General features: G+C 52.1%; 1 protein-coding gene across 4 annotated transcripts in view; it reads left to right on the top strand.

Annotated features, from left to right (window-relative positions):
• The window catches only part of SEMA4D (semaphorin 4D), a 106402-nt gene that overhangs the window by 75084 nt on the left and 18661 nt on the right, over nt 1-12657 (top strand). For all 4 annotated transcript variants that reach the window (XM_032634078.1, XM_032634081.1, XM_032634080.1 and 1 more), the window contains exons 3-5: nt 7476-7822; nt 9230-9375; nt 12223-12285. In XM_032634078.1, coding sequence (XP_032489969.1) covers nt 7717-7822; nt 9230-9375; nt 12223-12285 — 315 coding nt within the window. In that variant the 5' untranslated portion in view covers nt 7476-7716. The remainder of the gene's footprint in view (nt 1-7475; nt 7823-9229; nt 9376-12222; nt 12286-12657) is intronic.

The raw sequence follows: 12657 nt of genomic DNA, 5'->3' as shown, positions 1-12657 counted from the left end.
ATGGCTGGGAGTGAGTGGCCCCCTGGCTAGTTCAGCACCCGCCCTGCTCCGTAACGACAGTGTCTGGGTTGGTACAGGCTCAAGGCAATTAAGAAGAATGTTTTCCCTTCTCACCTAAACCAGTGTGAGCAGCCCGTGTGCACAGTGGTCATTCCTGCAGGTCCCGGAAGGAGAGAGACTGGCCCTTCCACCCGCCTCCGCTGAAATTCACTGGGCCCATTTGTTTGTCCATCTTTTTTTTTTTTTCGGTACGTGGGCCTCTCACTGTTGTGGCCTCTCCCGTTGCGGAGCACAGGCTCCGGACGCGCAGGCTCAGCGGCCATGGCTCACGGGCCTAGCCACTCCATGGCATGTGGGATCTTCCCAGACCAGGGCACGAACCCGTGTCCCCTGCATCGGCAGGCGGACTCTCAACCACTGCGCCACCAGGGAAGCCTCACTGGGCCCATTTGTTAAGGCAGCTCAGCCTGTCCTGGAGCTGTGAATCCGTTCTAAATTTCTGTTCATTCTGGCTATGATGTGTGCGAAACTTTCTGCCACTGGGGCCTCACCTTGGTTCTCTCCAGCTCTGGCCTTAGTCTTCTAACTGAGATGTTTGTATTTCCTCTGGTTCTGCCGGCCCTAGAAGGGACCACATCGTTGAGCATTAAGTCCCTACTCCTGCTATGAAGAAAATAAAGCAGGAGGAGGATGGAGGTGGCCTTGGGGCCAGGGTGCATGTGGGAAGGAGCCAGCCACCAGGAACTCCTGGGTGGGGAAGCGGGGCGGGGGGTGTCGCAGAATGTTCTGGAGGAGGGAGCAGCAAATGCAGAGAGTGGGGTTGGGGGGTGATCTGTGGCGAGTGAAGGGACGGGAGGCCAGGTCCCGTTGCTGGGCACTGTCGAAGCTTCATTTTACACTAACTCCTGTTCTGCTGCTCAGGGCACTTCTGCCGCTTGGTGAATAATCCTATTTCTGCAAAAATGTATGAACCCCAGTGTGGCTGCATAAGCACATCTTGCTCTGCCTGGTCCTTGGGACGGCTGCCTGCAGGGGGCCGTGTCCCCTGCTTCTCCACCCACTGAACTGCTGTCTTCCAGGCTACAAAGAATCAAAGCATTGATTTCTTTAAAAAAATTTAATTAGCTTTTATCAGAGCAATTAATGCGCATGATTTTAACTTGAAATAATTACTATACAGCTTATGAGAGAAAACAGGAGCTCCGGTCTTGTCGCTTTGTCCCTGAGACAGTGAGCTGCGACTGTTTTAGCCATTTTGGGTAATATTCCTTCAAAGTGCTTGTACAGATATTTCCTGCATTTGCTCTTTTAGATCCTGTATTACCATGGAAGGTGAGGATGGGGGCTCTCTGACGTCCTCCTTCACTCACTGTTCCCCCACCCTCCCAGTGACATTGCTCCACGGTTTTTGTTACTGGTGCCATGTCAGTATTGCTCAAAGCTGGGCCATAATAAGTATGCTTTGATCACATTTCCTTTCAAGTTTCACTTTTGCTTTCTCTGGGGTTAGTAACTGCTTCATTTTGAGTGTGTGTGCTTCATTTTTTATCTATGAATGTGTTACTCATCCTCAGGCTCCCCTCATATTTCAGTGCACAAACGCACGGTAACTCTGCACGAACTTTCCTGCACCCTCTCGGCCTCTGTCTCCTGCCCCCTGCACCCCTTCTCCACAGAGCACACCTTGTCTCTTGTCCCCCAGCTCTTCTTCCTTCTCAGGAAGACCAGGGATACAGCTCCCTTGTTTTGGTGGCGTGAGTCCTTCAGTAGCTTTCTGAGAAAGGATGTAAGGGAGGTGGAAGTTCTAAGAACTTTCATGCTTGGGACATGTTTCTGTGCTACACTCAGGTGACTGATAATTGGGTTTGATTTGAGAGTCTGCATGAGCAGTCCTCCTTCTTTGAGACTTTAAAGGCATTGTGCTGCCTCCTAGCTGTTGGCGTGGCTCTTGAGAGGTCAGTGTCTGGAGCCCGTTTTCTCTCTGGAAGCTTTCAGAATCTCCCCCTTTGTCTCCCAGGGCTCTATTGCAGCCTTTCTTCATTCACTGCACTGCTGGGCTCTTCCATTCTATAAACCTGTGGGGTTTTTATTTTGGACATTTTCTTGTTATTATTTCTCTGGTAACTTCTTGTATTCTCACTCTTTTCTGGAACTCCTGTCAGTTAGACATGGGTCTCCTGAATCCATCTTCTAGCTTTCTTCTCTTTTCTCTCCCTTTGTTTTTCTCTGTCACATTGTTCAACTATTAGGAAACCTCCTCAATTTTATCTGCCAATCCTTCAGCTGAACATTTTGTTGCCTTAATCGAGATTTTAATTTCTAAGGTCACTTTCATTTTCTCAGGTTTCTTTGTGACTTCTCCTCTCACAGCCTCCAGTTTCAGCTCTGTTTGTCCACAACGGCAATTAATTACTAGCAGCGGTGTGCTACTGAACACAGCCATTATCAAACACTAAATTATGTGGACTTAAATAAATTGTATTAAAAATACAAGTGAAGGTAAACATACTCAAAACCCACTGCTTGCCGTGCATTGTACTATTTCCTGTACTATTACCTGCTCTTGAGGCCACACGCCTGTTGTATCTGTGTGGTGGAATTACCGTGCACTGGTGTGCTACCGTGCATCTCGTCCTGCCTCTGTGTTCAGTGACATCATGTTGGAAGCTTGAAAGCAGCATTTGCACCCCAGGGATCGGCATACACTACGAAGCAGGGCACCCTGCCCCCTTGGAGAGCCAGTTGTTAAGGTTTGCCAGTACACCACTGCTTTTGCTCACCTGTTTTCTTTCTAGTTTCTCAGGTTTGTTAACGTCCGCATGGGCTATCACCCTCTCCCCATTTTTATCCGTATGGGTTTATGTCCTTTTAGGGTGTCAGAATTTTACTGGGTATGAGGAGGGAGTTGAGATAAATCTCTGTGTTCTGGGCATCAGTTTCCAAAGAGGGATTCTCCCATCTCCCACATCTGGGTTCTAAGCCTGGTTGCAGTGCGTGTCATGGGATGTCCCAGAGGAGTGACTTCTGTCAGTGACTGAAGTAGGAATTTGTTCTTGCCATTGGATCCTTGCAAACCATTTCCCTCCAACAGAGACTGGGCTCCATGCTGATGTTTGAGGGGAAATGAAACATCCCAGTGGGCCTCACATCTGTGCCCCGCAGCCAGAAGGGCACCCCAGGCTGTGGGCACACTGGGACAGGGCCTCACACGTGCTCCTTTTGTGCTCAGGAAAGACCTCTCTGTGCTGGTGTGTGGTGGGGTTTTTTAAATAAACTTTCTATTTGAGAGCAGTTTTAGAGTCATAGTGACATTGAGCAGAAAGTACATAGAGTTTCCATATATCTTGTCCCCTCCTCCACATCAACGTCTCACTCCAGAGTGGTAGAAATCCTCTGAGCTCTGCCTGTTCACCCCTCACTCCGCTCTGACCCCGGCAGCCACTGAGCTTCTCCCTGCCCTGATTTGGAGCATTCCTAGAAACCTTACCTGTTTGGGAGCTCGGAGCAGAGAAGCTTTGGGGAGGCACTGCCAGTCACTGATCAATCATACAGAGAGAAAGTCTTCTTTGGTAAATTAATAAGACTGTGCCGTGGGATTTACACACATGATCTCTGGTACAGACACATTTGGAAATGTTCTGAATTGCTTTGCCAAGCAGTGGGAAGACAGCCTAGCAGATGGGCCAGGCTCCGCACGTCCAGAAATGGCTGGGACAGAAAGGTGGAGGGAACATGAAACAGGAGAGGCTGGATAGAAGGTCAACCAAGGTTGTGTGCTTGGGTTTAATCTGAGTGAGAAATGTTTCACATAGGGAAATGATATGCTCTGATTTACATTAAAAACATTATTCTGTCTGCTGCTGCTGTTTGGTAAATGTGTCACTGGGAGGTTGTATTTGTTTGGAATTGTATCTGATTGCTGGTAACAAAGATCTGAAAAAAACAGTAATTTAAAGAGATTAATAATTTATTATCAAGTCTAGGCAGAAGAAAGCAGGTGTAAAGTCTCCAGTATGTTGTGAGGGTCCCCAGTTCTTCTGGATTTCCACTTGGCTGTTCTCAGAATGAGACTCTTATCTTCATGTTCACAAGGTGGCTGGCAGAGCTCCAGCCATCAAATTTGAGTTCCAGGCAGCAAAAGGAGGAAAGGCTGAAGACAAAAAAAAAAAAAAATGCCAACACTAGCTGAGTCAGCCTCCTTTAGAGAGCTTTCCTGGAATTCCTACCTAATAACTTCTGTCCACAGTTTGTTTTTATTTATTTATTTTTTTTTTTTTGCCGTACGCGGGCCTCTCACTGTTGTGGCCTCTCCCGTTGTGGAGCACAGGCTGTGGACGCGCAAGCTCAGCGGCCATGGCTCATGGGCCTAGCCGCTCCGTGCCATGTGGGATCTTCCCGGACCAGGGCGCGAACCCGTGTCCTCTGCATCGGCAGGCAGACTCTCAACCACTGCGCCACCAGGGAAGCCCTGTCCACAGTTCTTTGGCCAGAACTGCTGCCAGGTGAGCTGGGAGACATGGTTAGCTGGCCACACTGCCATCCTAGGTAAAATCAAGATTCTGTTAGTGAGAATAAAGGGATGTGGATGCTGAGACAGGAAGCCAGCAGTCTCTACCCCAGGCGGCAAGAACGGAAGCAGGGTAAAGGGGTGGGAGGCTGTGGAGAGGTCAGGATGGGGGTGGGGTGGGGTGGGCACGGCTTCGATTAGACTGGTAGTGGCGGAAATGGACCCGGGAACGAGCTAGGCGGGTGTCTCGTGCACCCCGAGCCAGTAACATCATCCACGCAAAGAGCCCTCACCAGGGCCTGGGCATCCTGTGGCTGTGTAGGATTGCTGTGGTGTATTTAGTGTTCACTGGACACTCCGGGGTTGCTTGCTGAGTGGGTCACATCGGGAACACCTCGCCTGGCCTGGGCTTCTGGAACTACCTTGTACCTCACTTCCCTGCTAAGGGCAGGAGAGCAGAGTCCCCACCAGGGCCCCAGCTGAGGGTGACTTTGACCCACACGGTGGGTGCCTCTAAGAGCTGGCTCCACAGAGGGTGAGCACTCACGGCTACCCCATGAGGCAGCTCTCTCTCTTCTTCCCCTCCCGGCCTCCTTGGCCTCCTGGTGCATCCGGTGTTGTGTTTAGCATGGATCGTGCCTTTGCCACTGGGTGTCTGGGCTGGCCGTCCCCCTGGGCCCCCAGCGCAGGGCTTGGCCTGCAGCCCAGTGCCCATCCTGTAAATAGTTACGTTGGCAAACGGCCATGCTCATCCATTCACACGTCATCTGTGGTTGCTTTTGAGCTACCATGCTGGGCTCGAGTCGCTGGGACAGAGGCTCTAGGAATCAAAAAGCTGAAAATAATGCCCATCCGGCCCTTTGTCGAAAAGAGGTGCCAGTCTCCACCCAGGATGGGCCAATCCCTGGAGGAAAAGATGGACTCAGTGTGCTCCCTGACTTCATGGGCCAATAGGCATGTTGGGATGGAGAACAGATCCTGGGTGGATGGGGAGCCCCGCCAGGCAGCCTTCGGCTGGGGGGAGGAGGTGCAGAGTGGGTGCCTGAGCAGGGAAGGTGGGCGGGCAGATGAGGCTTGGCCCCTGGTGTCTGGCCCTTGCCCAGCATCTCCCCAGTGGCAAGTGCTCACCGTGAAAGTCCCCCATGAGTCCTTCCTTTGTGAAGGGGAGCGGGCGTGGTAGTGGCCCGTACGCACATAAAAAATATGTGGCCTGTACGCACATAAAAAAATAAATAAAATAAAAGGACCCCAGAGCACTGTGGAGGGTGAGCCGTGCTCCCTGCTAGGCTTTGGGGGCCAGAGAAGGACACCAGGGTGTGAGAGGTGACTTCCCAGGCAGAATAGAAAGGAGCACGGAGGGCTCCCTGGAGGCAGTGACTTAACCAGGTAAACAGGAAGCCGGACCTTCTCCCCAGACCCTCTTGGGAGGTTTGGTTTGGACTGATGTGTCAGAGGGCAGCAGGGCAGGTGGCTGCACAGGTGCTGCCCTGTGGCAAATTGTGGGGTCCCCAGGGAGATGGAGCCGGGAGAGGACGGCTGGAGAGGGAGTTAAGGGAGCTGGCTGCCCCTCAGGCGTCCTGAGGGATGGTGGTCAGGATGCTGACCTGGTGGTGGGTGCAGGGGAAGGTTCTAGAGAGGGAGGGCCCGGGGGTGTCAGTAGGACTGGTAGACCTGGAGGGGGGTTGGCTTGGTGGGAGTGGAAGGCAGAGGAGGACGTGAGCATGGCTGACTCCCAGGGCCTGTGGGGGTGGGGAGAGGGGTGTCGGGGAGGCAGCTGCTTCACCATTTTGCAGCAGATACTCAGTTGAGGAGCAGGTTGCATGCCCTTGGATTCCGTGTGGGCCCCACAGGGCAGCACATCTGCAAAGTGCAGTGGTTCTGCTGTAGCTTAATTGTATTCCCCAGATGTGGTTGGCAAGCGTCCTGCCTCTGTTCAGGCCGACGTTTTGCTTTAACCTCCCCCAGAGAAGGCGGGAACGAGCCCATCTCACAGTCTCACTGGGATCCTGGTGGGGCCTTGGGTCAGGGGCAAACCCTAATCGCCCCAATTCACTGATGTGGAGCAGGGCTGCCCTGCAGCTCCCCGCAGGGACTCTTGCAGATGGTGCACGGGGCTGAGCAGGCGGGAGGCTGGGACTCCAGGCAGTCGTGGGGCAGGGGCAGAGCGTGGGTGCCAGGAGATCTGAGGACCCCCAGCCCCACAGTTTCTCTGTTCAGCACAGGCCTGTTCTTTCCATGAGGTGCTTCGTCTCAGTGACAGATCAGAGGCCGTGACCAGTTTCCATGACATGCCGACTTTTGCGGTGAGGCTGGAGGAGCGAGGCCATTGGGGTGGCCCTGTCCCCTGCAGGAGGTCAGCTCCTCCTGCACGACCAGGACATGTGTGCGTGCATGTGTATGTGTCTGTATGCATGTGCGTCTGTAGGCATGCATATCTGTATGCGTACATACGTGTGTGCTTGCACATACGCCTGTGTGTGTGTGTCTGTGTGTGTACTCTCACATTTCAGCCTCCGTGCAGCTCTCCGGTCTTTAGTTCTGGCTGTCGTCCTCGATGAGTATTACAGGAATTGGGAAGCCAGAGTCTCTGAGGGAAACTGAAACCCCGGTTCTGTTCCCTACCTTCCCATCGCATTACCAGCTGGACACAGTACCCGCACAGGGAGGAAGCTGGGCAGCCAGGCAGGCATTTGTCTCCCTGGTCTGGGTCCCTGTGTCTGTCCTGCGTTCCGGACCCACCTGAGGACCAGGAAGCCCTGACTCCTGTAACTCTGGGATACGGTGTCTGTGTGGGGCTGTCCCCACAGGAAGCCCTCTGTGTCTCCACCACTCTCTTCTCCTCAGCAGACAGAGTCCGTGTCTGGGGATGTGGTGAGAGCAGAGCCGTGGGGAGATATTGAGCAAACAGAAAGCAGGCGTTATTACGACACATCCTGACTCGTAACCCTTCATTTTCACTTTCTTCCAGGATTTCTTCGGAGGGCTGTAGAGAAGCACGCTGTTTAAGAACCAGGTGGCCTTTGACATTTGCAGTGGTGAGAGCAGCTCGACCTCACCCAGAGTGCTGAGAAATGCGGGGCCTCGGGGCTTGCGCCGCCCACCAGCTCCAGGCTGCCCTGCAGCTCTGAGCAGCGACCACCCTGACACCCACTGTGGGCTCGCCTGCCCGCGGGCATTTGCTGCTGAAGTCCCCACTGTGGCCCCAGCCGATGAGGATGTGCGCCCCCGTCGGGGGGCTGCTCACCGCCCTCGCAGTGGTGTTTGGGACAGCGGTGGCGTTTGCACCCATACCTAGGATCACCTGGGAGCACAGAGGTGAGGGCAGAACCGTGTCAGGCGCTGGTGGCATCTGAAGGGAATGGCCACCCTGCTCCCTGCTCGTGGTGTTGAGATGCACAGGTGCCCTTTGCTCTGCTGGATCTGGCCTCCTGGCACTTGCGTGTGGGCAGACAGCCTGCACCGCCGCTTCTGGGGAGATGGTCCGATAACTGGAAACACTCGCAGGGCTTGTTCTTGGCCTGCTGATTTGGCTTCTAAATCGGGGCGGGGTGGGGGGGGGGCCCTGGAAGGATGTTTATCTTCCTTGTGCCTGATGATGTTTGGTGTGCACTGCCTGAGCACAAACCACACCAAGTAGTATCAATATTTTGAGGATGTTTAATTATGTGTAGCTGAGCTTCAGGCCAGTTGTTTTCATTTGCTATTTATTAGTTTCTCTTTTGTTTATTTCCTCGTTTGGGAGCTGTGTCTTAGGAACCGTCCGCTCCAGTCTCTCAGGCTCAGTGGTCCTGAGCGAGGTGTGCTTGCAGGGCTGGAGCTGTCTTGTGCAGAATTCCAGGCAGTGTGTGTGCTGGGAGAGCCTCTATCCTGTGTGCATCTTTCTTCAACAGTGGGAAATTAGAAGAGCAGAAGTGTGACCACCTAACCCTTCTATAAAATCAGAGCTTGGTGACAGATGGAAAGCCAAGTTTAAAATTGACTCTGGGATGTTCAAAAGGAAGAAATGGCTCCTTAAGAAATAGTGTCAATACATGTATATTACTCCTAAATAGCTCATCCTTAAATTCCTCATATTCCTAAATAGCTTTTGATGCAATTACCAAATAAGTGAAAAAGTCATTTGTTTCTCTGCTTTTTAAGTTTGTGGTGGTTATATCCTTGGAAAATGCTTGGGTTAAGGGGTGTAATCACTGAAATAGATTTTTTTAAAGGCTTTGAGGTAAATGATTTTTTTCTGAATAAGAAAATCCTACATAGTTATATTCTCTATAAACCTCACTTGTGGATGATTAAATACACATAGACAAGAGTTTGATGGGAGGGAGAGGGAACCACAGTGGTCAGCAGTTTGAGGTGTCTGGCTTGCAGTCTCCTTGGAGGTCACAAGGTTACACTGCGAAGAGGTCACGCTGCCTGAAGGTCATGTTCCTAGGAGGTCACGCTGCCGGGTTTGGAACTCAGCTGGGCTGGAGGGAGCAGAGCAGGACGGAAGTCAGGGCACAGCACTGGTAGAGCACAGTGGCTCTGGGGCCTCACACTTGGTGGCAGCCTCCACCCAAAGGTGCCTGAGTTCTGGCCTCGGCTGGGGCCTGTCCAACTGTGGCAGCAGACCCATGCATGGCCCCAGTGAGACAGCCACGCACTAAAAGGAGACCAGATGCTCAGGGTGTGTCCAAGCTCAGAAATACCTAATACGTTCTCCCCCCACCCCGCCCTCCCCAGAGGTGCAGCTGGTGCAGTTTCACGAGCCGGGCATCTTCAACTACTCGGCCTTGCTGCTGAGTGAGGACAAGGACACCTTGTACGTGGGCGCCCGGGAAGCCGTGTTTGCCTTGAACGCACACAATATCTCCAAGAAGCAACATGAGGTATGGTGTGGGCTCCTCACTCCCCTGCTGTCTGGGCCACACACCCTTTCCAGTGTTTTCTCCTCAGATCCACACACCGGCCTCCTCCTGGGATGTCGGGCCCTCTCTTGGCTGTGGAGCCTGCTTACCCCAGTGGCCAGCCCCACGGACGTCCTGTGTGTCTAGCGAGCAGCCTTCCTGTCCACCAGGGCTGAGGGCCCTGTCATCCTGAAGCTTCTTTCCCGCCCTGTGTCTACCAAGCCCCATCTCAGGGTGTCCCCTGGCAGCCTCCGTCCTCCCCAGGCTGGCAGTTCACCCAGGGGTCACCCTCTTTTTATCTTGGATTTTTGAACATTTTATTACGGAAAATCTCAGGCACACACGGGAGCAGAGGGAGTGATATGATGAACCCTGTACCCGTCGAGGCTCCTGCAGGCCGGGGCTTCACCCCCATCCTCCCATCCACGTCTTCCTCCTCTGCTCCCTCTGGGAGGCTTTGCAAATCCCAAACACATGTTCTTCATCTGCACATGTTTCCCTGATCATCTCCTAAAGGAAGGGACTCCTTTTTTCAAAATAACCAAACTATCGTTATTGCATCCCCCAAATTAATTTCATCAAATAGTGTTCAAATTTCACGGACTCTCTCATAAATGATGTTTGACTATTCAGTTTGATCGGGTTGAACTCAGGCCGTCTGTGTGGCCAGGCACTCTGTCTGTCGTGGAGTCTCCATTCCTAGGAGCCGCCCTGGGTCTACTTGGCTGGGAGAGCCACTCACGATCCTGTCTGGCCCCCAGCCCCAGTCTGGCTCCTGTGAGAGGCCGGACCCTCCACCCAGGCGGGCGTCCTCCTCCTGGCCCTTGACCATCGCAGTCTGGAGCACGTCAAGGGTTGCAGAATGGGACGTCCCGCCTCTACCTTTCCTTCTCCATCTGTGAGCTGGAATACTGTCTGTGACGGGGAAATGCCCGTTGCCAGCCATTCACATCTCCCGAGGCCAGTTCCTTTGGACATGGCAGGATCAGTGCTTGAAATCTTTGCCTTTATTTACTAGTTTTCCAAATAATGAGTAAGTTCTCCCCAAAGGGAGACAGTGGGTTTTTGGACTGTTTTTGGTTTTTTAGTATGACCATGACTCGTGGATTTAAACGTGTTTGAAGTGCCTCAAGCCATTGTAACCAATGCTCAGACTGTCCCCTCCTGGCCTCTGGCAGCCTCTCCTCTGCTCCTGAATCCTTAGACACCACCCTAGTGGTTGGTGTAATTTTCTGGTTCTCTGGAATCAAGCCAGCCCATGCTCACCTTGTGCCTTTTCTGCCCCAGATCTCTTATTTTTTTGTTTCATTTTGTGTTAGTCTCCAGAGTCAGGCATAGTACTTAATTTCTGTTTCATGTAAACGAGATTCTGGTTATTACCCCGTGAAAATAAAGTGTTTGGAACAGTAGGCACTTAGAGCAGAGGGTTGCCAAGGGCCTGCCCTGCTCAGCCCCTAGTCCCTGTGTTCATTGAATCCCCTTCCTCTGAGCCTTACTCTCCTTTCCAACAACTCAGGCTAACACTGCCTTTCAGAATCTCGTCTTGGAGCATCGTGGTTCCACCGTGTGCTTGTGCCGACCCTGCAGGCGCTCAGTCAGAGCCCCCGTTGCTCTGTTAATGCCATCACTGTGGGTAACCGAGAGGCTTTAGGCTCTGTAGACGTAAAAGAGGGGGAAAAAGTGAAAGGACTACAGCCAAGCTTCAGTGAAAACGCCATGATCAAGGGCCTGTCAGAGTTCGTGCTCCTGTGTCCTTATGCACTGCCTGTAGATAATGATGCAATTGTCTACATTTTAATTTCTAAAGGAAGTTGCTATTGGAAATGGGACTTTGTTCTGCTTTCACGTGTCCTGATTAGCACTTCCATTTCTCTGAAAACACATTGCTAGGGGATTCACTTCACTGCCATGGAGAAGCACCGTGTACTTCCTGACCTCTGAGTGCCCGACGGCCAGCTTTGATTCTCTGGGAGGAAATATATTTTGGCATCAATCCTGGAATATCACACGGGCAGATGGGGCATCTTGGGGACAGTGAGGCAGGAGCGTGGGAGCCTTCTGTGATGCAGCGCTGTTGCTCCCTGTCCTCTGGAGGGTGCGGGGCTGAGGCATCTGCCAGCCTGGCTCGTCCACCTGGTGTGGAAGAAGCAGGAGCACAGATCTCATCGGGAAGACATCTGACCTGAGGGAGCCCCGTGGCTTCATCGCTTTCACCTGCTACCGTCACATAAAATTTAAAGCATCATAACCCTGCTGTTCCACTGATAAAGTAAACGTCAAGACATTTTACTAGACTCAAGAATCAGTTTTGAAGGGATGAGAAAACCCACTTGATGTTTGAAAATGCCTGCAGTTTAGGGAATTCCCTGGCAGTGCAGTGGTTAGGATTCTGCGCTTCCACTGCAGGGGGCACGGGTTCAATCCCTAGTCAGGGAACTAAAGTTCCACATGCCACGCAGTGCGACCAAAAAAAAAAAAAAAGAAAAGAAAATGCCTGCAGTTTATTTTTTTGATAAATAATTGAATCCTCCCCACTTTCAGTCATTTAATTTATGCAGTTTTTTTCAGTGAATAGCAGTCATCTGGGAGCCGCCTTCCAGGCCCCCTGGCTGCAGCATGAGGATCACAGAACTTTCATGAAGCCCCGTTGCTCACGGGTCCCAGCGTCTGCTCTCTGAGCCTCACTTTGCAATCTGAGATATTAATGTCTTGGGAAATACCTGTGCTCTAAACACCACCATGTGCTTTGTAAACTGTATGTTTTTTATACCAGTATCTCCTTCTAAAGGGGGAACATGCACTGAAATGGACTCTCGTTTTTCCTCACAGGCATATTGGAAGGTCTCGGAAGATAAAAAAGCAAAATGCGCGGAAAAGGGGAAATCAAAACAGGTAATTTCTTTTGCAAGCTTCAGAGCCCACCCAGGCCTGTCTTACTTGTTTGACTCTCCCGAACGCCCCGACTTCTGTGGTGCAGCCCAGGCAGGTTGCCCCGCCCTCAGGATGCTGCCAGGCTTGCTCACGTCATCGCGACTCATCCTGCAGGTTACCTCCCTGTTCCCAAGTGGCGAGCCTGGGGCTCTCAGTGCAAGTGCCAAACATACTAGGCTTTAGAAAATTACTTTAAAGTTTATCTGAATTGAATTTATTCAAATGGCCTGAAACTTTGACTACAGAAAACGATGTCTGGTGCCTGCTGGCCTAAAGGTGTACAGTGCAGGGTTCATGCCTTCCCTGAGCCCCAGTGGCCTGGAGGGGTTGCTG

The sequence above is a fragment of the Phocoena sinus genome, chromosome 6 (assembly GCF_008692025.1).
Source record: "Phocoena sinus isolate mPhoSin1 chromosome 6, mPhoSin1.pri, whole genome shotgun sequence".
NCBI classification, from domain to species: domain Eukaryota; kingdom Metazoa; phylum Chordata; class Mammalia; order Artiodactyla; family Phocoenidae; genus Phocoena; species Phocoena sinus.
This window is presented reverse-complemented; position numbering and strand designations above follow the sequence as displayed.